The 24,451-nt window shown below is 40.1% G+C and overlaps 1 protein-coding gene across 2 annotated transcripts in view; it reads left to right on the forward strand.

Moving 5' to 3' along the window:
• Window positions 1-24,451, forward strand: part of LOC135416077 (G patch domain-containing protein 2-like) — a 303,891-nt gene that overhangs the window by 39,089 nt on the left and 240,351 nt on the right. Inside the window, exons 16-27 of one of the 2 annotated variants that reach the window (XM_064658776.1) lie at window positions 3,948-3,989; window positions 6,914-7,027; window positions 7,369-7,460; window positions 8,064-8,126; window positions 9,066-9,104; window positions 10,058-10,203; window positions 11,157-11,475; window positions 15,466-15,586; window positions 17,213-17,359; window positions 19,589-19,689; window positions 23,460-23,593; window positions 24,198-24,311. In XM_064658776.1, coding sequence (XP_064514846.1) covers window positions 3,948-3,989; window positions 6,914-7,027; window positions 7,369-7,460; window positions 8,064-8,126; window positions 9,066-9,104; window positions 10,058-10,203; window positions 11,157-11,475; window positions 15,466-15,586; window positions 17,213-17,359; window positions 19,589-19,689; window positions 23,460-23,593; window positions 24,198-24,311 — 1,432 coding nt within the window. The remainder of the gene's footprint in view (window positions 1-3,947; window positions 3,990-6,913; window positions 7,028-7,368; window positions 7,461-8,063; window positions 8,127-9,065; window positions 9,105-10,057; window positions 10,204-11,156; window positions 11,476-15,465; window positions 15,587-17,212; window positions 17,360-19,588; window positions 19,690-23,459; window positions 23,594-24,197; window positions 24,312-24,451) is intronic. The other variant, XM_064658777.1, reaches the window with a different exon arrangement.

The following is a 24,451-nucleotide window of genomic DNA, read 5'->3' on the forward strand; positions in this document are numbered from 1 at the left end:
TCAAGACCAGGCTGGATGGGACTCTGAGCACCCTGGTCTAGTGGAAGGTTCCCTGCCCATGGCAGGGGTGTTGGAGCTAGATGATCTTTAAGGTGCCTTCCAATCCAAACCATTCTATGATTCTAAGAGACTCAGGGGATGCACCTCAGTTATGCACCTGAGTTATTCAGCCACTTTCATTTTGTTGTGGGTAACAAGCTTCCAGAACCCTAGAGCTTTATGAATGTCTCCAAGACCTCCTTCTAGGCAGAAAAAGCTTCTTGCATTTGAAATTTAAGACTTTTTTCCGATTCTGTCTTTGAGTCTCTGTAGTGGTTTGAACCTTGTTTTCCCCCAGAGGCTAAGAGAAGTGGTAGACCCCAAGGGGTGGAAACCCCTAGAAGTTTTGAAGTTCTGCCCAATGGGCGCTCCTGCAGAAAAGTCAACATCTCACAACCAGACCAGAAGAGAAGAGTTGTAGTTTTGGTTGTTGTAGAAGTGGTGGCCATGTTGTGAGCCACGAGGTAGGGGCTCTGTGCCCCTTGGGGCCTCTGGCCCCCTCCCAGCCCCTGGCTGGGGGGGCTGCAGGGACCTGGAACAGCATAAAGCTGGGCTGGGTGCCTGTAGTTATGCCGGGAGAATGTTTTTTCTCCATGAGCGCAGAGCAGCAGCAGGCACTGACCAGAGAAACAGTGGCAGAGAGCCAGAGATAAGACCAAGAAGCAACAGAAACATGCAGCACCAGAGAAAGGACTCCTGGAAGACAGAGCCGGGAGAAAAGAGAGCCAGCAGTTGAGAGACAGAGTTTGGGGTAAGACTGATACCAGATCCCCAAAACTCCCTTGGAGACCCTCGTGGAGAAGAGGGACATGGACTCCTATTTTAGAGGAGCCTTGGAGTATGCAGCACTGGAGAGAGAGAGGAGCTGAGAGGCTCAGGGCGTCCCGGAGCTGGACCGGGATGGCCAGATGGAATGCGGGGGGAGTTGACCTTGGTTCTCCCCCCCCTTGCACTGCTGCCGCGGTGGCAGCCTGAGAGACAGAGCACGGAGCTCTGCAAACGGGAACTTGAATCCCCTGAGGAAGGGACTTTCACCAAGATGCCCCGGCATTTCGTGATATGCCTGTGGTGATGCGAGTCTTGTCCCTGCTGGCAGTCCACAGGTGAGGCCTTCGCTTGGACCGAAGGAGAGCCGAGGGGCTTGGAGACCCCCTTGTGTATGTTGAACAGAGATCCAGCTACAACAACCCAGTTACTGCTGCATGGAGGACAGAAGAGGAGCTGCTGCTTAAGGACTGGAAGGGGTCTGTCCTTCTTTCCCTCATGGACTTTTATTTGGAGGGGAGAAGAGATCTGATCATTGTAAATACTATATGTCATGGTAGAGATAGTTTGTGATCATGTGTATAATGTGATATGGTATTTATTTGTACAGTCATTGTAATATATTCCCTTTCCCCCACTTTGAGTCTGGTGTGTTTTGTCTGGAAAAGCCCATCTCACATTAGGTTGAGATGTGGGAGGGGGGATGGAACTAGGGAATTGGATTTTGGAGACTATCTCAAACCATGACAGTCTCTTACTTCCTCTCCCATGGATCATTGGACTGAGACCTCATGTGGCTTGCTGTGACTGCCCATTGCCTTTTCTGCTGAGGTAGTGCTTTCTTAACCCTTAATGCTGAATGGCAGTTGTTTTCTATCTGTTTTTGGCTATGAAATGGATTCCATAAATATCTGTGGAAATGGAGCGTTCACAAAAGGCAGGGAGATCTGGTACGTCGCTTGGACTTTAAACACATTTCTCCTCAGACAAATAGGCAAATGGTGCACCCTAACAGCTGCTGTGAGGGACATGAACATGGCTGAGTAGCTCAAGCTCAGTTAGGAAATGATAGGTCATTTTTGTTCAGTGACAGTGTACCAATACACTGTCCATTTTTGTATAGGGAAAACTCACAGAAGTTGCAATATTTTTTTTCTTGTAAAACTCAGTCTTTAGTCCTGGGAGAGAGATGAATAGCTGGTAAGATGGGATTTGAGTATCTATAGGATGTGTGTCTGAGTCCAAAACTTCTAAGGCCAATTTAATAGATAGTGTTTTAAATACAGATCCCTCTGACCATAAAGGTGCTCTTTGTAGCAGACTAAAGGTACATCAGATAAATTAGGAACCATTCCAGAAAAAGTACCCTTCTCTCTAAGAGTAATGTGATCAGATCCTGATGATTTGACATCTTTTATCTGAAAAAAATTATACAAGACAGTCTCAGAAAATTATGCTGCTGGGAAGCATTGAATTTTAAGGATTTAAACTTTATTTTGCTTAAAAAAAAAACCACAAAGAGATGTAAAGCCTGGCCAGTTGAAATGTGCAAAGATTCATATGAGAGAGCAACGGTTATGAAGTGGGATTAATTTATCTTTTGGGACAGGTGTCCGCATTACCTATGTTTAATAGGAACAGGTTTATAATCCAGTGATAAAGTTTTATAGCATGTTTTTCTTATGTACCTAAATGGAAATTCCATGGCTAAATAGATGTTTAGATCTTCCCATTGTTCAGAAATGTTTTGTCTTCTTCTTTATCTCAGATTGTTGGATCTTTGATACCTTCTCCCATTCTCAGTTGCAAAGGGTACATTGAACCTCTTTTGTTTTTCTTTCCTCCTTCATGAAGTCTTGAGTTTTGATTGTTCACACAGACCATCTTTAATCATTGTAAAATTGCTGCTTGGGAAAGAAATGCTGATACCAGTGCTCTTGAGAGACTCTCTTGAATAACTATCCTGAGATAGTTATTCTGTTTTCCGGGTTTCACCAGACTGAACTGCAAGTTTCTTGTGCAATTCCTTTGGTTTGACTCCCTGAGCATTTCTCCCTCTAGGGAAATGAACAATTTAGCTTCTTCCTTTGTAATCTTGTTGATTTGGGTTGGAGCTCTTTCAGTTAATTGTAAGCAATAAAGGGGCCTTGACCTGTTTTGTATAGACCAGCTGTAGAGAAGAACTTGTCAGTAGTACAGTTAGGTCTCTTGAGAAGCCTTTCTTACACCAGTTGCACCTCTTGGGCATTGGAGAAGAGGAGACAGCCTGAATACCACTGAAGACAAGAAAAATCTAAGCTCTTATGATAATTGTTTCCTTTTGAACCTGCCTCTGTCATTAAACTGGTCTTGCTTGTGGACCTGATGCCAGATCAGTAGTACAGGGTATTTTCTGATATTCTGATGATGTTTCTGCACCTGTTTCAGAATGTTAAATAGTATTTTGTTTCTCCACAAGAACTGGAATATTGTTGAGCTATTTAAATGAAATTTCTTGTGGAATTTCAGGATTATTACTTTTTTTTAATCCTCTTTGTTTTATGAACAATTCTACTAGACAGCATCTGTTTCTGCTTAATAGATAGCTATTAAATATTTTTATCTAAGTGACTCTCGTCTTACAAAAATATCAGTTTTGGTCATCGTAGCGTAGTTCAGAGCTCTTTTCTGTATGCTTTTGAAAATTGCATGTCCAGATGCATTCTGCACAGCTGAGCACATCTGAGGTTAGGATTAGTGCTGTGTTTGGAATGGGGATAGGATATATTTGTGCAGGATATGAAGAAGATCTGAACTGAGATGGTAGAAGTGGTTAGCTATATCTCTGGACTTCAGTTATCATGGAATCGAAGAATGGTTTGGGTTGGAAGGGACCTTAAAGATCATCAAGTTCCAACCCTTATGCTGTTGACAGGGACACCTTCTACTAGACTAGGTTGCTCCAAGCCCCATCTGGCCTGACCGTGAACACTTCAAGGGATGGGTCATCCACAAGTTCTCTGGGGAACCTGTTCCAGTGCCTCACCACCCTTTGCTTATATAGTGTTTTGCTTAGGGTACTTGCCACTCCTCTGCTACTCAGGCAAGGATGAGAGTGTCTTCGAGAACACGAGGTTTTTATTCTTTTTTTGTGTCTCTTGCAGCGTCCTGCATCTGCACAGTCACAAACAGCAAACACCAGATTGGTGAGTACCCTTCAGCTCCCAGCACCAATATGAGGGAGACAATTTCAAACATTACCTTGTACAATGCTTTGGCGCAATTAGGCCCTAACTATATTTTACAACTAGAATAGCCTGGTGCGGGGTGGAGGAAAGTCAACAAGAGAAGATGGACTGACATACGTTTCCATGTGGCAAAAGCAAATGTTGGAAAAATATTTAAAACACTAATAGCAGCTTAAAAAAAAAAAAGTAGGTGAGTTATGCTGAGAGACTACAAGTATTTCTGAACTGCATTTTAAAGACATTGTTAGAGATGTTTAAAGATAAAGCTGTCACTCTGATCATCAAATGATGAAAACACTGGCAGCACAGTAGGTAGACCATTGAAAAGGAAAGTGCAAAAACCAATGAGAAACTGGTAAAACCAGCAGCAGATAGGAGTGTCACACCAAAAGGGAGGAGTAGGAATTTTTGTCTTTGTACTCTAGGGGATGGAATAAGGAAAGCACAGGTGAATCTGCACAGACAAAATTCAGGTGGCCCTATGAAAGAAGTAGTAATTTTCTGTGAGACAGTCATCTGAAGGACACTGTAAAAATTTGAGAGTGAACTGGCTTAAAATAGAGATAAGAAGGATTTCTTAAAGTTAATGGAAAAATATGGACTGTTGTTAGCATAAGTCAGACTGATTTACCTTTCTAAATGTCATATTTGGCACTCTTCATGTAAGCCATATGGACAAATCAATGATAGTTTACAATTCTAAGCACCTGGCTGTGTGGGGACATGGTAGGTATTATTTTGCTGCTGGGCTTCCTGCATGAATGTAATAGGAATTATTTTAATTTGTTTTTTTATAAGGTTTCCCAGCAGGAAGGGAAGGTAGGACAGATGGAATCATCTTGAGAACCTAATTCGTTCTATGCACTGCTATTTATGTCATTCTGTGTAAGTTTAGCTGAGGCTTAGTGGAAAGAGTCTTATTGAATAATGAGGTTTTGTAGAGAATAGGAAGGATCTTTGTGCCAAGTGCTGTCAGTGCTTAGTAAAATTAGAATCATGATATGGGAACTAGGGATACTTGCAGAATTTGGAGATATACCAGAGCGGTTGGATTTATCTGTACTTCTAAAGATAAGCTGGGTCAAAGAGGAAACAAGTTCTTTGTGAAGCTGGAGACATTTCTGTGCTACAGCCAGAGGGTATTCTGTAGTGAAACACTGAAAAAAGTATTTGTGCAGGAAGCCCAGTAAAGTTAGAGTTTTTCTCTAGCCTTTTGACAGCAGTGTAATTTTGTTCTCAGATAGGAGCCAGAGCTGCCAGTACGTAGGCATATATTTTCTGTTTGTAATCAGTGAAATCATCTCTGTTGTATTCAAGTGTTCCTTTAGTAAAGTAGCTCATCTAATAGGATGAAAAATTTCTGTAATATTCTCTTTGAGCAGCAGTTCTCACATGATGATGATTGTTATGTTAGTGCCAGGAAATGTTTTTTAAGAGAAGGTTACCTGTCAGGAGATTCTAGAGAAAGCGAAGTTGTTGAGCTGTGGATTTGAAATGGAGGAAAGCTTAGGAAGAAAGACTAAAGCCTTTCAACTTAGTATCATCTACAGCATCAGGCAAACCTGTTTGATTACTGGCATTTTTATTTCTTCTGCAAGTGCTTGTGTCTCCTACCTTGTCTTCTAGATTGTGTAATTTTCTCTTATTTTTTTAAATCAGTTTTAATTAGACTTAACAATGTTTCAGCTGGCACCGTCTATGTCTGTTTTATCTTTGGATCTTTCTGTACCAGTCACTGCAGTGTAACCTATTCTAGTGCAATGCCTGTTGCTTTTGCTGTTGCTTCATCTACAGATTGCATAGCCACTTGCAATATCTAATGAAACAGAGAGAATGAAATTCAATTCCAATAGTCCTTACAAATAAAGATGCAACCTGATCTTGCTATGGATTTTTTTTGTACCTGAGTAGTATGGAATATTCCCCTGGACTTATCCCGCTTAAGGTTTCTGTCATGTTTTTTTCTTTCTAGATTAAAAATGCCCTCTGTGCATTCTTTGCTCAGTACAGAGCTAAAATAAAATTTTAATTTGGTATAAATGCCTGAGACCTTCTCAGCTAGAGTCTTGAAATGCTATTTTTAATGAACTGAGCCTAAGGCTAGTACTTGAGAACAAGTTCAAAGATTTCAGTCTTGCTCAGATTTGAAGATTTTATAATCCTGATAATTTGAAGACATTTTGAATTCCTGTCCTTTTGTTAGAATTGGTCACGACTGCACATCAGGTTAAGAATAAGCTTAGTGAGACTGTCTGCAAAGTATTGATTTTCTAATTTTAAAAAATTTGCATAATTATGCAAATTCGCATGATGTGTCTATGTACATATCAGGATCTGTCTCTTAAGTGCAAGAAGTAGTAAGCTGACATCCTAGCAGTATAGTAACAAAAGAATAACAGGTGGTGAACTTTTCCCTGCAACATTTATCTCATCAGTGAATTACAGTTCTGTTGTTCTACTGTAGCTACACAATTAGAACAGAGAATCAGGCTTCTGGTACCACTGATGTGTGAATCTAAGTGTATTTGGAGCCTGTGGATGCTGGCTCTAGTGCCCCATGGGTGAGAATTTTTCTGTATGACATCCTGACTTTGCTGCTTTTGGGTATGTCTCATGTTTTCCTGGAAGGGGCCAGGGGTGTAAATATTGGTGCCAATGCATGAATTGCTGTGCTAAAATCCAATAATGTGAATCCTCTCACTCAGTGCTGTCTGGGGTGTGGACTCTTCAACAGCTGGAGTGTGGAATTGTGAATTCTGGCTGTGATGCTCTGGAGTGTAGTTCCTGTTGGGAATGGAGTCCTGGAATTTGAATGTAATGTTTTTTAATAAGAAAATAGAGAGAGGAAAAGAGAAAAATCTGGATTCACACTGTCTCTACAGCGTACCCGTCCTCTGTCTGCCAGCGATGCTGAAGTTAAAAGCTCGATGCCCTTAGGCAGGGAAAAAGCAACAGGAAAGCATAGCAGCTCTGTGGTAGGCCTGTCTATGGAGGAGGTAAGTAGACTATTATATTGCTTTTATTTACCTTGGCTTTCATTCAGTATGTGGGGTTATTTGCTCAACAAAGAGCAAGTGCGCGTATATGAAAAACATGACAGAAAATGTATAATTTTAAAACCAGAATTGCTTGCTTTTACTGCTGGTACTGTCCATGCCCTCAATTATGCCAGGTATGCTTGAAGCAGTGATAGGCTCCTTTGGAATTTAAACACAAGACAAAATTGCTTAAGGATGTCATATGTGCCCAGCCCCTTGGCTGAAACTCAGAGATTTTTGTAAGGTTCATTTTTGATTTTATCTGTTTTGCTGGCTATTTTCTTTCTTTTTTTTTCCAGATAAAAGTTCTTAGGCGAGTGAAAGAGGAAAATGAACGGAGAGGAGGCTTCATCCGGATATTCCCTACCCCATTAACATGGGACCTTTATGGGTAAAAATAACAATCCAATAAGATAGCACTAATGCTCTGTGTTGAGGGATATTCTGTGTTGGGTATATGTAGATCAGCCATCCTGGTAATCAAAAAGACATATTGAAAGTTCTGATAGAGCTTATTTTAGTGTTGAGGAAGCTTTTTTCTGATCCCTTGTTTTTATCAGCTCCTGCTTTGCCTAACTGCATCCCATGGAAAGCTGTCAAAAATTGCTTCTGGTGTTGCTTTTCTGTTAGAATAAAAATGTCTTCCCTTCAGATAATCCATTGTGGCTATCTACTTTTGCATCCTAGAGCTGCATACTACGTACTCTTGTCATTAGGCCCTAAATGCCATATAGGACTCACTCACTCTGAAAGTGATACTATGTTAGACTTTTCTAATTTTATTTTTGCAATCTGTAATGTTTTCTGTCTCTTGCATCACCAGGAACTTTAGCTGAAAAACGATAGCTCTCCTCTTTTCCTCTTTTCTGTTACAGTACAGCATGTTGTCTGAATCCAGTTCTGGGATGTTTTACACAGGTCACTTATTTCTGTGTTATGCTGCCTTTCATTGTATTGAGCTCTGTCTTGATAATCCTGAATTTTGTTTTTCTAGATCCTTTTTAGAGCACAAGACATCAATGAACTACATGCTGGCTACACGTTTGTTTAAGGACAGGTAGAAAGCTTTTCTGTTTGGGAGCGAGGTAAAGGGCATGAACATCATGAAAAGGATTGATTCATCACTTATCCAATGTTATAAACATCATTCTGTGATTTACAGGGGTGGTGATAGTTGCTCATCTTTTCTGTGCATGTGAGGTGACTGTGGAGGTTTCTCATATTTACGTGTTGTACTTCTGAATCCAGAGGCACAAAGGACAATGCACAAGTCATGGGAATCATTGGAGTACAAAGATTACTATAGACATGAGAAAACTTTAAGCACGTAGGTTTCACTATGAAGGGATTATAGGTCTTTGCTTACCTTTTGTGTCAAATTTCAAGTTACATTAGAGCTTGTCCTCATGTAAAGTAAGCACTGAAATTGACTCCTCCAATGATTTAGTATCCCTGTGTCTTGATCTGAGCAAGGATGTTTTGATGCCTCTTTCTCTGGACTGTGCTTGGGTGGAAAAGACGGTTCATGCCGCTAGCTGAACTTCCATTGAGAGTTGTACGCAGTATCTTTCACTCTGTTTAATTCCCTTCCTTCTCAATAGTTCTTCTTACCCAAATTTGAGATCCACTATAAAGTAATTACCAGGTACGGATAAGGATAAGGAGGCTGAAAAAGGACACAATATTTACAGAAGCTCTTCCTGCATGAGCAGTGTACAATTTTTTTTTTCTTTGTGTACATTCAGGGATGTGTCTAAAGAATAGTTCCAAATGATGCCTTCTCCAACTTAAGCCTGACAAATGTAAGCATCAGTTCTAGTACAGCTGCTCAGATATCCTCTTTTGGAGTTCTTTTTTTTTTTTCTCCTTTAACAGAGAACTCACAAGTGATTCTGTAAATTTGGTCCTTTCTTTGTACATATGAAAGACTATGTAGGCTTTTTAATCCAGGCTGATACAGAATGGAAGGTAATTTTTGATCTTTTTCCCTTTATAGGGGCAAGATGAAAAGAGACTTCATCACTGGAAGATCCCGGTAAATGGTGTCTTAATTAAATAACTTGTACTTTGTAGGACTTGTTCTAAATTTAGATTTGCATAACTTCATCTTTCAACCTGTGTGTCAACAACTTTTCTACCTGAAATCCATGAAAATAATTTTAGAAACATAAATACAGTGAGAAAAGAATACACCCATATGTGGAGAGCTCATGTTGGATTGGACCTTAAAATTGCTCTTCTTCCCACTTTGGTATTCCTGCCGTATTTATAAGCCTCATCATTGAGTTCTCTCAAAAGATCCTGTAGTGCATGAGGGTTTTGGGCTTCGTATACCCATACTTTGTTAGATCTAAAAGATAAATGAAGTAACAAGAATTTTCTGTTGATGTTTACACTTAAATCATAGAGAGCACTTTTCTGGAACTTTGTGCGCTGGCAGAAAGTTGTTACTCTTGTATGTTTTCCTTAAGAAATCTGACAGAGCTCCTTGTCCCTTGGTTTAGGCAGAACTTGTAGAAAGTTTGACGTTTTCCGCTTAGATTATATTAAAATTCTTATTTCTGACCAAACAGTGAAGAACAAGCTATCTACATAAATGGTTCAGATGATTGGACTGAGGTCCATGTGCTCTCTTTCCATCCCCCTCCATTATTTTGTACTCTTGCAGTTCAGTTTTCCCTATTAATTGTGCCTTGTAGTTGCTGCTTATTTCCAGCTGCTGATGGACAGATACTATTCAATCAAGAAAGCATGACACTAGATAAGTGCATCCTGGGGCTTTGAGAGATGATGTTCTGTAAAGTACTTGCAAGACTCTGCAAACATTTGTAGGCTTAAATAGAGCAGAGTTAGACTGATGATAAATATTTCTTCCCTGTATCAGGAAAGAAAGTGTCTTGAAGAAATTTGATCTACTAGGTCTCTTGTATCATCAGGAAGAGAAGTACAAAGAGAGATTGAGGGATGTCTCTGTACTATGCTTCCCAGAGCAGGTCTTAATGGAAGGCTGGATATGAGGATGGAAACTGTGGGCTCTCATGCTCTGTTTTATGAGAGAAAGCTTGTTTCGTTGGAGTTACGGAAGCGTCGGCGATGTCATGGCAAGGCTAGAGCAGCACAGATGAGATCATCAGGTATGCATGGCTAGAGTTTTAGATGAGCAGCTAGTCAAAGGAAAGCAAGTAAGAGACTTACTCATTTGAAATGTGTGTGAATGGAGTTGTTCTGGTTTCAAGTGTTAATAGTTTTCACTTAATTCTTCTTCTGAGCTTCTTGTTTTATACTGCCTAAAATTTCATTCCTACCTTTCCACATCATGTGTATATGATTAAAGGGAATCAGTACTTGCTTGGAGCTGAGCTTGTGGTTACATTTTGGGTAAAAAAATTCAACTGTATATGTGCCTCTGTAGTTCTCCACCTTTTCAGAGAAAGATGAGACCTTGCAGATTGGTTCTCCTACATAGCAGTGACTCTAAGCTGTTGGAAAGAGAAATCCTTCTTGTCCAAGCAGATGTTAAAAAAACTTTAAAGGGTACAGAGGTGAATGATCCTCACAGGTGACTGTTCCTGAAGCCAGTATCTGAACTCTTTCTAGTAGCTGTGTGATACTGGCTACAATGGGAGAGATTGTACATTAGAAAATTATTTTTGCTGCTATGTTGAGGTATATGATCTTTACTGACACGTGGAAATTTAGATTTGTAGCTTTGGTTTATTTGATACAGACAATACAAAAAATGAGTGTATATATATGTTAAGTATGGGTCAGTACATGCCAGTAAACATGTAAGAACCAGGATAAAATATAGGAAAATGCCTTTGTCTCTTTGATTTTGTGGTTTTGTTTTTTTTTCCATTTGTAAAGCTAAAACAAGAATCTTGGTCTGTCTTCTCTGATATTGGGAAAATGGGCTTCTCAACTGTTCAGTGCACAAGCAGAAAGACAGAAAGGATAATATAGGGCAGTGATACTTAAGATTATGTTCTATAATGGTGGTGTTCTGTCCTAGTGGAAAAGAGTGTAGGGGTAAACCAAAGGAAAGTCCTTTCCATTTTTTTTTTTTTTTTTTTTTTAACTAGCATAGATGATTTCTCCTCTACTACAGGCATATCAGAATCAACAAAGCTGTCCCTCAAGTCAGATACAGAAGGTGAGGAGGAAGAGGAGGTGGATGCAGATGAAGATGAAGATGAAGAGCTAGATAGAACTGTTTGCTCTGTTTCGGACACCCAGGTGAAAAACAAGCCAAAGCTCTCTGACTCAGTGAAAACTGCTTGTAAAGAGAGGTTGCCAAAAAAACTTGACAAGAAAACTGGAGATGGAGAAGAGCTGTTTCTGCAAAAAATAGACTCACAATCTCGGTTTAACTTGCTTCAGATTCTTCAAAAGCATGGAAACCTGAGGTGAGAGATAGCTGCATTTTGCCTTTAGCTTTGACTTGCAGCTGATACTGTTTAAAATACAGAGTATGTACCTTTAGTGCCACATTTTAACTGTGAAGAGATAAGACATTAGAAAAGGGGCCTGGATTTTTGTCTTACTGTGGGCTGCCTTAACAACTCGTTGGCACAGAAGGGAGATTGTTGCCAAGTCTGACAGTTTACCTAAATGCCTGACCTGCTGGATCAGTAGAAAGCATAACTCATTGTTTCCATTGCTGTTCTTTACTCTGGTGATGTAACCTGGGTTTTTTTGTCAATTCAGACTTCTGAAATGCCTCTGTCTTAATGCAGGATGCCTGCTACTGAATTCTAAACTTTGTTTCTCATTCTTTGCATTTGCCATGAAGTGGATATAGATATATGTTAAATTTTCCAAGAACACTTGGGTAAGAATATGTCAGTACCGATCTCAGTGCTTTCTCTCCATAAAATTAGTTTTTTCATTTTTGTTTTTGATAGAATTTTTACCTCTGATAATAATTTCTGCTCAAGGTCATTGCCTGCTTGAGAGCAAGATTAGGAGGTCATTTGAGAGTGACTAATGACTGAAACATCTCGTTGCATGTTGTTGAATATGACGTTGTGGAACAGAGTATATTCTGATGCCTGGCTCTGTTGCTTGGAAAAAAGAGAGGTACTGGAGGAGATTTTGTAGAGTAACACCAACCAGGGTCCTGCTAGATGTTTTGAAGTTTGATCCTCCACTTGAATGTGGATAGAAGGACTGTCTAATTGCAGATGGACAGAAAGGCTAACAAGGCCTGATCATGTATATCTGTGTAAGAAAATGTAAGACAAGAAGCAGTATTATGTTTTCTGTGAAAAATGTCCAAAAGTAGAGAAAATAAATGCATCTTGTTGTTGCTTTCTCAGTTTAGTTTCTGAGAGAAATTATGGATTATCCAGTGGATTTGGGGATTATTCTGATGTCTTACTGTGGCAAGGGCATTTGTTCTTCTGACAGGGAAAACTCTGAAACCTGTTTTGAGGATGAACATAGCAATGCTGTGTCTATATCTACATATATATAGAACTGATTCCTGCCAAGAATGTAAGTTCTGTCTGATGTTCCTGGCAGAATCTTGCTCAGCACCCAGCACTGCTGGGATTCCCCACAGAGATGTGTAAGGCTTGTGGTTGACCTCATGTTCCAAGATTGTGCTGGGCTTGGCCCCATCTGATCTGTCATTGATGAAAGCTCTGCTTGTGGGTTCAACAGAGGAGCTGAAGTAATGAAATTTTCATTCAAGAGAAACCAGGCCTGTTTTGGTCAGTTTTTGTAAGTGGTAGGACTTCCTTCTCCTTTAGTCATCCTGATGAGGAAATTTCTCCATCTTCCACACATGGGGTGTTACTGATAAAGAGGTGACGGTCAAATGAAACTTGTTCCCCCAACTGTGCCATTTCCAAGGAAATAAAATGAAAAGGGATTTATGTATTTCTGCGTTTAAGACCTCAGGTTTCAATATCCTACACATGATAGGAGATGCACTGTTATACAAGGACCTTCTTCGGTTTTTAGTCATAGAAGTATCAGGTGCAGGCAAAGAACTGTATCATTGTGCTGATGCTGATAACAGAGGCTCCTTAATTTCTAATTGAACTCCTGGTCATGAGATGTTTGAGTTGCACCTAAAACAAACCTGGCAGCCCTACAAACCTCTGAGAAGAAGAACCTTTTCTGATATAGTGTGGCCTGATGTAGACAGTGTTGGTTCTTAGCTAGGATTCAATGTGTTCTCCTCATGTTCCACACATGGGGAAAAAGAAGGTATGTGTGGTGACTAGCAGCATACGGAGTTCAGAGGTGTTACAAGGCCTACTGTGCATTCTGGAGTTGTCTGAAGTTCCTGGAAGACAGGAATTGTAACCAGGTATTTTCATCAGGTTTTAGTTGATAGTACAGGCACAGCTATCCACAGAGGATGTTAGTCTGAGACTCTTGTGAACTTATCATTTGCTTAGCCTCTCTTTGGCCTGGTACGGTCTTCCAGAAGCATCAAAAGTTGGTGATTAAGCAGATGTATGGATACTTCCGACGTCTTTTATTTTAACTTCAATTCTTACCAAAATTGATGCATTGATCGCTCTAAGTGCTACTATGTTGTATGATTTCTGTGGAACACTGTAAACCAGAAAGGCTAAATTGCTGCACGGAGTTTTTAGTGCTATTTGAGAGACTCAGGTACATGGAGTTATGAGGATCATGTAAGTATCTGTGAATATTCCTAAGAAGCAGAGAACAAGTAGAGAAAATATGATGAGGTTCCTCAGGAATCAGTCTGAGCCTGATTTTAATAATGAAGACAAGAATGACACAAAATGTAGAAATGTGCTAATGAAATTTGATGATGGAAAAGATTTGGGAGTTATTACCATGAGAGAAAAGTAATGGAATAAATATGAGAAAAACTGGATGGCCTTGAGGATAGGAATAATATAACTAGGATGAAGTTCAGTAGCACCAAGTTGCAAGGGCATGCTTTTAAGAATTAATAATTTGCAGCAGAAATTCTGTCATCTGGATGTTCATCAACTGGAAATTAATTATAAGGAAAAATATCTCGGATGCTGGTTGATCACAGGAAGTTTGCAGAGCTCTAGCTCACATAAAAACACCAAATGTGATTTATGCTTTATCACTTGACATACTTCTGAGACTTCCTGTGGAGTATTGTATACAGACACTATCACTCATATTCCTGGAAGGTAAATTGTGACTGGAGCAGGCAGGGGTGAGCTGTTAATCTCATCGTGCCACCAGTGTGGGTGCTTTGTTAGAAGACACTGAAAGGTGTGGATAGTTCACCCTAATAAAATGAAAACTATGAAGGGATGTAATTGCTGTGCATAAATACATTCAAAGTGGAGAAAGAAAATGCAAATATAAACTGTTCATGAATGAAGCCGGGCTGGGTAGTAAAAGAAGGTTCCTAATTACAAAACTAGTAAGTTCTGGAGTAATATTCCAGGAAAGTAATGGATTCAAAAGTCTAGTTTATTTTGAGATGAAACTTGATAATTTATTAGAAAATATCAGGACATTGCTGGTGATAGAAAGAGGAATGAATCTGTCTGTGACACTAAAGCTGCTACATCCTTATGGAAAGCTTCTAGCAACTATGGGGAAAACTATGAGGAAGAGCAGAGACTGCAAGAGCAGAATGCTTGAGGATAGGGTTTAGACCATGATGACAATGAACAGAATTAGGTAAAGCTTTCAGCAATTTCTCTCACAACAAATGCATATGCTAAAATGACTGCCATTGTGAGGGAATGAGAAGTGATGTGTCACTCCGAGTTCTTTCCTCAGTTCATGCTCACAGCTTCCCAACATGTTCAGCCAGCTGCACAGCACATTTTGCTGATGTTCTTTCATTCTTCAGTGGTGCCTTGCTCAATGAAATTTGGCTTGTGTCCGTGGGCCAGCAGGGGAGGAGCTCACTTTCACAGATTTAATTCTTTCATTTCTAATGGGAATTACAGGGCCTTTGTTATAACTCTGGCACCAGTACCAAACCCTTTGTTTATTTTATGGTCTGTTGTTGTGGTGTTCAAAATGTTTGTGAAGACAGAGGCCCAGCAGAGCCTTGAGTTTGGTTTAAAAATACACAGTTTTGCTGATGTTCATGTTACTGCCTTTTGGAGAAGAGTAACTAAGGCTGTAAAAGGCAGGAAGAGCATTCTATTTTTAGAAATGATCTTAGAACTTAAGAGTATCTGCTGTCTTTTATATCTCCTGCAATACCTATCCCATCTTAGTGAACTGAAGGTCTACTTGAAAATGCTGGTGGGGGTGGGGTGAAGGGGTCCCCCTTTGTTTGAGCATCAGCATTAATGCACCTTAGGAGGTCCTTGCTGACTGCACTTTGGACCATAAGCTGTGCCTGACTGCTGTAATTCTTCCCATTCCTACTCTGAACATAGCTGATTGATCCTTTTGGCCCACAGCAAAGTGCAAGCCCGTACGGCTTTCTCTGCCTATCTACAGCACGTTCAGTTCCGACTGATGAAGGAGGCTGGCGACCAGATCCAGAATCCTGCCTGGGCTGCCAAAGAGGATGAGCAAATGGTAAGAAGCTTTGTGTTGGCCAGATTGAAAAGCCAAGCTGAAATCTGCCTTGAGAATTTTGAGGTCTGTTCCCATCGTTGCAAGAATAGAAATCCAACTGAGATGGTGGTTGTCTATCTTTGTCCAGCTGCCAGTGCTGTATTTTTAATATACAGATAAGGAAGGACTGCGGACTGACCTCAGAGCAATGATAGAGTACACAGCTCTTAGTGACTGGAGTGTGATTGGCGTTCACACTGCTCAGATCTTTTGCTGGTTCTCCTCCATTGATTTCTGAGCTTACCTGCTCTTGAATTCTTCTTTTAAAGATTCTTTAAGATGACTCGTCAGGATCTGGTTTCTACTGCGATAAACAAAATATACATCTACTCAAATGGAACAGGACCCAGTTAAGCTTTTTCTCCTATGCAATATTTTACTGTACCCAGACATCTGCACTTAAAAATCTTCCTTGCATTCTAGGTAGAGGAAATTAAAGTAAAAGCCACTGAGAAGAGAAAATAAAAGTGATTAATTTTTCTAGGCAGTGTTTAAAGGCCCTGTATTTGATGTGTATGCATTTTAAAGAGTGCTGCAAGCCCAGATACCCTCACAAACCTTCCTAAAAGAGCTTTGTACAATAGGCTCTTGAGCTTTCTGCGTATTCAAATGTATTTTCACTGAGTGCATGTTGCAGGGAAACAGCCAATGCAGTTCAGAGATAAAATTGCATGTCAAGAATAATCAGTCAACTCAGTGGAAAATGTTACCTCTGCTCTTTCCAAGTGGAAATTAAAACTGGATTTTGAGAGTCACTTTGTCTGCTGTACTGTGAAAAATAATGTTTAAAATAACAGATCAAACCAGCCTGGAGTAATGGCAGTGAGAGGCGAGCTGTGAAATCCAATAGTTTGGCTGTGAGGCTGCTCATTTATGCATTAATAGAGCTCCTAAGCAAAAGCAAATCCAGAGGGGAGACAGAAAGGGTTCAAAACACCCACAAGATGCATCTTGACTTAGGATCTGCCTTGCCATATGTTTTCCTCACCAGAGGTCAAATAGACATGGTGAGGGATTGGAATTACACAGCTGTAAATGTAGTCATATATTACTGTGGAGAGAATGTGGCAATAGTATATATATAAAAAGTGATGAAATGAGGCTGCCCCAGTGGAGTGATACCTGTGGAGATGTGTGGGGATTTCTGACAAAGATCTCCTTCCCTGTGGTAGTGCTGAGAGGGTTTTATGTCAGTACACTTTATCACAGGCCTCCTTTAACACATTGCAAGTTCTTTTATGAAAACGTTCTCCTAAGGTATTTACAGGTTGTTCTGTGTTGTTGTTGCTGCTTTTTGCTGCTTGGTTATTTTTTTTTCCTTTATCATGCTTTTCAAACGAGCACTTCTCAAGTGTTCGAAATTCTGACCCACCTCAGGCAAGGCACACCGTTTTCCTCTCCCAACTTGGTTTTGTAGAGCTATACTAAAAACATGTATTGCAGAATGCTTTTGTCTGCCAGTTTCGTCTTGTTTTCTCAGGAGATATCTTTCGTTCTTGCCACTCATTAGCTGCTGTAGTACCTCTATTCTCTTCTCCCCACATCTTGCAGATGGTCCATTGTTAACTCCATCTCTCTTGCTTACAGGAGCTGGTGATCCGCTTTCTGAAGCGAGCTGCCAGCAATCTCCGTCAGTCCTTGAGGTTGCTGCTCCCCAGCCGTCGTTTAGGACTAAATGATCGTCGTCGTATCCTGGCTCGCCAGCTGGGCGAGTTCATAATCTGTTATAACAAGGTGACTAATTTTTTTCTTAATTTTTCTTTTGGTAGCTCTTTTGGTTTCTGTTCTCTTTTTCTAAAGTGTCTCCGGAAGGCTGTATCAAAGGCACTGTTCTGTCATTTATGCGGCCTGCTTGCAGCTGTGCATCCAGTAATGGTACTTTGCTGTTAAAATTGTCAGATAGACAACAGTATTAGTACATTATATATGCAGTCCAGTAATCATATGCATAAAAAGAGGTGCAGAAATGAAGGCGAATTTAATTGGCAGTTTGCTCTTTCTTTGCCTTGTCTTCGATTCTAGTTCTTTGTAATGGCTCTTCCCACTTCTTATTTGTATGGTGCTTCTTTAGAGATAATTTTTTTGTACAGAACATTATGAAATATGTATTTTACTATTTGTTTGGTATATGGAGGGACTGCTACCTATCTGTAGTGAGGGACTGCTACCTATCTGTAGTGAGGGACTGCTACCTATCTGTAGTAAGGGACTCTGTGTGCTCAGTGTTAAGGACACGTAGGTCATAATTTAAATAATTCGCACATCTTTAGACGTAGAAGATGCTGTTCTTAGCATAGTGGTCTCATGTTACTCCTTGCTTTGCAAGGGCAGCTTCCCCTTTCCTTTGCCCCCTAGCATTTCTTTAGTGTTAGAACAAGTGTAATTGAAATTTTGCTTTGAGGCCTCCAAGCTTCTACTCATTAGGAGAGAGGATGTTCACTTACATTAGCTAGTCAGAATTGACATCTGGTAACTTGATCTGTCTAAGCAAGGTTGGTATGGAACCAAATCTGTTCCAGGGAGTGCCTTGTATGCCTAATGCTCACTGAATTACTGTGTTAGGAGTAACCACAAAACACTTGGGTGGCTCTGTGGTCAGTGAAGAATGCAGCTACTTTGAATATAATTTCCACTCAAATTGCATTCAAACATTAGGATTTTCTGCTAACTCTTGAGTAAATTCACAAAATAAAGCTGTGCAACTGGTAATAAATCAGTGCATAAACATTTTTCTCAGAACAAGTGAGAACATATCACTTGATGTTTTGGGGCATACATGTTTAAGCCACTGAGAGACTGTTAGGCTGTGAGGTTTTTTGATGTCTGATTCCAGCATACAGACTTCTTTCATTGACTTGTAACTTCAGATTTAGTAGGGACTCCTACTAGCCACTATGTATCTTCTGTAATGACACTGAAGAAACAAATGCTACCTCCAGCAAACTAAATAAAAAGTATTGTTGAGAGAGTTACTTAAGTAGTGAAGGGTAGAGACATGTTCCATATTGATTTTTTCTTCCCTGTCTTGAGTTATCTTTCGAAAGATGTATCTGACTGTTTTGTTCTGGGAATGCTCAGGGTACCAGCAGGCAGAAATGAAGTGGAGATCTGGTCAGAGATAGCTTTTAAAGTGGTATTGGTAATTCAGACAGGCCTGAAGCTTTTTTTTAATGAATAAAAATATTTGTGTTAGTACAGCCACTAGTGTCAGCCAGTTCTACTGGTGTAAAATAGATCATTTGTATCTGAGAGCTTGCTCTCATTTTCACGTGCAAAGGCTTACCACTTACTCCAGTATATTTTAGTGTATAAGTGCATGTTTGCCACAGGCTGTACTTTTTACTTTCTTAGTTTTTGCTAAAGCAGTGTGGTTTTGGTATGTATTTAAGCCTTCAACAATTGGCTGCATGACAAAAGAGATTAACTCAAGAGAAATACAGTTTACAGTGGAAAATGTGGATGTCATCAATAGACATCCTTGATTCGGTTTCTTTATTATAATTTTATATTTTTTCCCTCCTTCCTGAATATCTGTCTACTTTTGGGACAAATGCTCAAATAAAAGCTGTTTTGAGGAACTCTATTTGTGACATAAACAACAAAAGTAGAGAGGGGACCTAATATCTGTAAATAATGATTTTAGTTTTTTTTCTCCTCCATACTTCCTTATGTCTCAGCAAAGAGTGTATTTGAAGGAACAGCACATATTTATGAAGGCTTGATCTTTTCTCAGCAAATAAATTATGTCAGGTGGAAGAGTTAAGAGTTTAGTGTATGCTTAGGATGCTGTCACTGGGGCTCTCTTTATTTATTTGTGCTCTTGCGCATAGTGAAATACTTATAATTTGGCTCTTTGGAGTTGACGTTCTTTTTTCTTAGATCCCATGGAACTGTTTTTTGTATTCTTGGAGCTGTAGATATGCCATGGAACATAGAGACACTTACTGATACTGCTTTTAACAGGAAACGGAGCAGATGGTTCAGAAAAGATCAAAAAAGAAACAGGAAGAGGAGGAGGAGGGAGTGAATCCTGAAGGTTTTCAGAACTTTATTACCAAAGCAAGGTAAGAATAGATTTTATTTGCTTTGATAAAGGATCTCCAAGCCCTGAAGATGATGAGTTTATTCTGAAGATGATTTGATGGATCTAAAGGCCTTTAGATACCTTTACTGACTGTAGGACCTCTTCCTGCTGGGGAGTAGAGAACTTGTCTTTTCTCTTGTCTTCCTTCCAGCAACCTAACCTCACTTGTAACATCAGCGTTTCCTAAAAAAAGGAACTAATGGTTTCCTTTTCTGTGACACTGGAGTAAATACGGCAATACTTTGGAAGGAGAATGAAACTGGAATTGCTGCTCAGATAATCTTGAGCTGCTGAGGCCACACAGTAGTTATGGCTCTGATGCTTAAGTTTCTTCTCTTATGCTTGCTCCCTCTCTTCAGGAAGTCTCCAGGTCTGGACTTTGAGATGAGCAAGGATGGGAGTTAGGCCTCTTATTTGGCCTGCTAAGGCAATTCAGTGCAAACAGTTACTTTCACAATGAAAAAGCAGCATTTTCTGTCACTGAGCTTTGTCTGCCTTAAAAGAGTCTAGTAGGAAGCACATTTTGAAAATAGTTAAGTATCGGAGAAGAGACTGAGGGGACACTTTGTTGCAGTGTACAACTTTCTCATGATGGGAATAGGAGGGGCAGGCACTGATCTCTTCTCTGTGGTGACCAGTGACAGAATCGGAGGGAATGGCCTGAAGTCATGTCAGGGGAGGTTTAGGTTGGGTATTAGAGAGGGTTTCTTCACCAAGAGGGTAGTTGAATGCTGGAACAGACTCCCCAGGGAAGTGGTCACAGCACCAAGCCTGACAGAGTTCAAGAAGTGTTTGGATGATACTCTCAGGCACGTGATGTGACTCTTAGGAATGGTCTTGTGCAGGGCCAAGAGTTTGAGGCAATGATCCTTTTGAGTCCCTCTTAAATCAGCATAATCTGTGATTCTGTGAAGTATTCCTTAAGGCCTGTAGCATTGCATGAAAACCAAGTGTTATTACAGCCATCTGACTATGGAGAGGTCTGAAATTGTTCAGTGAACTGGAATTACTTTTTCTAAGTCTCTGATTCTTGAGCACTAAAAGTAATTCCTCTTGACTCCATTATTTAACCCATGTATTACGTACTTTTATGGGCAATGACCCCTTGTGCTGGTTTAAAGGTAAACCAGCAGGGGAAAATGAACTCAACCCAAAAGAGAGATTATAAGTCAGAATAACAATTTAATAAAATAATACAATAAGTACAATCATACAGACAAACAATTGGTTTTAACCCACAAAACCCAAATGTATAACCCAGCACCCTGGGGCATGAACAGAGTGGTGTTCTTTGGGTCCCCTGAGTCCAAAGTAAAGGGAGAGGGGAAAAACCTGTTGATGAGAGTGCTGTTGCAGTCTGGTCAAAAGTGGTGGTCTGCAGTCCGGTCGAGGGTGGTGGTCTGCAGTCCGGTCGAGGGTGGTGGTCTGCAGTCTGGTTGAGAGTGGTGGTCTGCAGTCTTCCTCTGGATCCCACGAGTGGTTAAAAAAGTCCCAAGACTTCAAGATTATATATCCTCCAGTTCAGGCAGGAATGCCCAGTACTTCCCTCAGGGCGGGGGGTTCCTCAGTGGGTGTGAGGACAAAAACACCCTTCTATCTAGCAGGCCTCTTAGCACCTAGTTTGTAGCCTGAGGAGTCAGGCTGCTCTGGGCAGAGGGTGCAAATAGTCTATTGACAACAGTTTCTGGGAAATGGCATGGAAGGCTATAGAATACACAGTGATGAACTGGTCTCAGCTGTCCTAACTAGGACACCCCTGTCAATATCTGGACAGGTAGAGTTTACCTGCGTTTTTGTGCTCATCTGTTTTCTCTTGGAAGATTGATGGTCAGTGCTGCTTTTTCATGACCAGTTTTGAAACCATTCTTTCTTTCTCTATGTTCAGATAGCGCTCTTGGTGAATGATTAGAAGTGGGTGATATCTGAGATGTCTTAACTAAGTTCAGGAGATTTCACAGTCTCTCTTGATGATACATTCTCATGAAAACAAGTAATTTTACCTTTTGCTAATATAATTGATGGAGTCATTACTCTAACAGATTTATAGGCTCCCAGAAAAATGTTGTTGCTTTTCAGATAAAGATGTCTGACTACCGTACACCACAGGATCTACTCCTCTAGCTGGAATGCATATTACATAGGCCTATGGCATGCTCTTGCTCCTCTGACCTTTCTGTCCACTAAAATGTCTGTTGTGTCCTAGTGCAGGTCATTTTCCTTTTTGTCAGAAAAGCTAAGAGGTGGCTGTATGGGACAGAACTGCATACTCTTCTGTTTCCATATTATTGGCTGTCATGCCATTGTGGCCTGATGTGCAATCTAGGCTGAGGATGGAGATTTTTGCTAGATCATTTGCCTGAATGATAAAGAATGGTTTGCCAATGATCAGACAATTTCTGGTGATGATCTTTCTGTTTCTTATTAAGTATCAGGTATGTTTGAAAACTCTGGTATCTGACACTACTTGGCACTGTGCTTGAAGCTTAAATCAGTGAGCTAGTCATTTGGAGCAAAGCATAGGGGATAGATTTCTACTTTTAGTGTTTGTTCTGCAGTACAGTGGAGAAAATGGGTGAAAAATGTTGCTTCTTAATTGAGATTGTCTCATTGACTCTCTAACTTTGATACCACATGGATGGCATTGTGTTTAGTTACACATATGTTACGACCATTGATTCTAAATGTCCTTAGTGCATTGTAAAAGCATATACTTATACTGCTAACTTCACTTTAAAAGCTTACAGCACCTTTTCACCAACAACTTCTCATTCTTACATTTCCTTTTCACCTCTATTCTCATTGGTTTTGGAGAAAAGGTGAACTTCGCAGCATGCCCTGAAGGTCCAAACTGCAATGTATCAGCTTTAGACATTGCTTTTACCAAAGCTCAGGCTAGCTAAGACTAGTTATACATGTGATATGCAGAGGATATTTTGAAGGATTCTAACTGTTACTATTCTAATTTATATTCCTGTTTTATGTTTTCTTGTTGTGTTATTGGCACTGTACTTTGTGCTTTTGGTGTTTGCTCTGCCATATAGCCATTCAGTAGTGTCGAGGCAACACTATAAAGCAAAAGGAAAGCAAAACAATTAGAATTACAACTTGCATAAGCTCTAATAAGAATGGCCAAGTAAATGATACTGGTTTGGGACCAATAGGTGTTTAGGATACGGGGGCAGTTGTACTTTCTTCTTGTAAAGAAAATGAGAAACATATGCAAGTTTTCTAAGTTTCACAAAAATATTGCCTGCTCTGTTTGTCCTGCAGTTTTGGCTTATTAACAAGCTTTTTCCTTCTCTTTCCTCTTCTCCCCCCACTGCTGAGTAGAAACTACTAATGATGACTATAAAACAGAGGCTGAGCTGAGTTCTCTTGTGAAAAGATAGCTGCTTGTTCTAAAGAACACCTGGGGAAGATTCACAAATTTAGCCGTGAATGGAATCTCTCATGTTGACCTGATCTCCCCAAATGTGTTTGGAGTGTTCACTTGCTCTTTATTTATCCTGGGAAGGCTTGAATTTTCTACTGCTAAGAAGATGGCATTTCAGTGGGATTCTCAGGTTTAGCCAAGGCATGTTGCTTTCCTTCTGCTCTTACCCTGCGGAACTGAGCAAGGCATTAGCTTGTCTGGTCTCACCTTTTTTTTCCACTGAACTCTTGAGTCTCGTTATCACTTCTTGTCTTTTACATGAATGCAAAAAAGCGTAGCATCCTCACTCTACATCCATTCTTCTCTCTTTATTGTAGTGAAAGTGACCTGGAGGAAGTACTGACATTTTACACGCACAAAAACAAATCAGCAAGTGTCTTCCTAGGAGCAAAATCCACAAGCACAAAACACAGGAACAGCAGTCGCCAGGCAGAGAAGCAACCCCGAGGTGGTAAGTTTTGCAGGCAGTTCTGAGATGATGTTGCGAAGACAAATCCAGTTTAACTTCAGTCTGAAAAAAGAACAACCCCTCCATAATGTTATTCAGTTTTGAGGTTGCATATCTTTTTCTTTTTAACTCACTGTTATGTGAAGACTAGGGTAACTGCACTCCTAACTTTGTTGCCTGAAGTGAAATGGAATGAATCTGGACTGGCAATTATAAGGAACTAAATATGGTGGGTCATGACTGAAATGAAAATGTGCAAACTGAAGCCCATAAGAATTAAAATGAACAGAGAATCCTGAAATCAAAGTAAGGGATGAAAGAAATCAAGGCCTGAATTGTGCTACCTACAGTGAGCATACTGACTGGAGGGCTGAAACTGTATATTTGAGCCTGATTAGGCATTTCATGGAAGCAGGAACAGTGCCAGACATATATCCAGTAGTCCACACTACTATACTTGACAGCTCAATTGTCATCAATAAAGCTGCGTGGTCTACAGGAAATATTAGCAAGAAAGTCTATTATGGCAAGGTTAATTCTGTAGTCTTCTGATGATGATACCACAGTTTGCAATGTTCTACATCCTAACTCCTTGATTTTGTTATAGAGCATCCTGAGGTGGTGGAAAAAATAAAAGGTGATCATCGCAAAAGTTCAGTTGCAGATCTGCCTGCAGAAGGAGCACTAAAAGGCTATAAACCCAAAGAAGTTAAATCAACCTGTAAGTGAACTGGCTTAAATCATCATCAAGAAAAAAATTCAAAGGCATATAGTGTTTTTAATACAGTTTTAGACAAAGGTTGGAACCTTTGGGTTCAAACTGAGAGATTCAAATGCCCAATTTTGGGGAAGATTCTTCAG

Source organism: Pseudopipra pipra, chromosome 6 (genome assembly GCF_036250125.1).
Source record: "Pseudopipra pipra isolate bDixPip1 chromosome 6, bDixPip1.hap1, whole genome shotgun sequence".
NCBI lineage: Eukaryota > Metazoa > Chordata > Aves > Passeriformes > Pipridae > Pseudopipra > Pseudopipra pipra.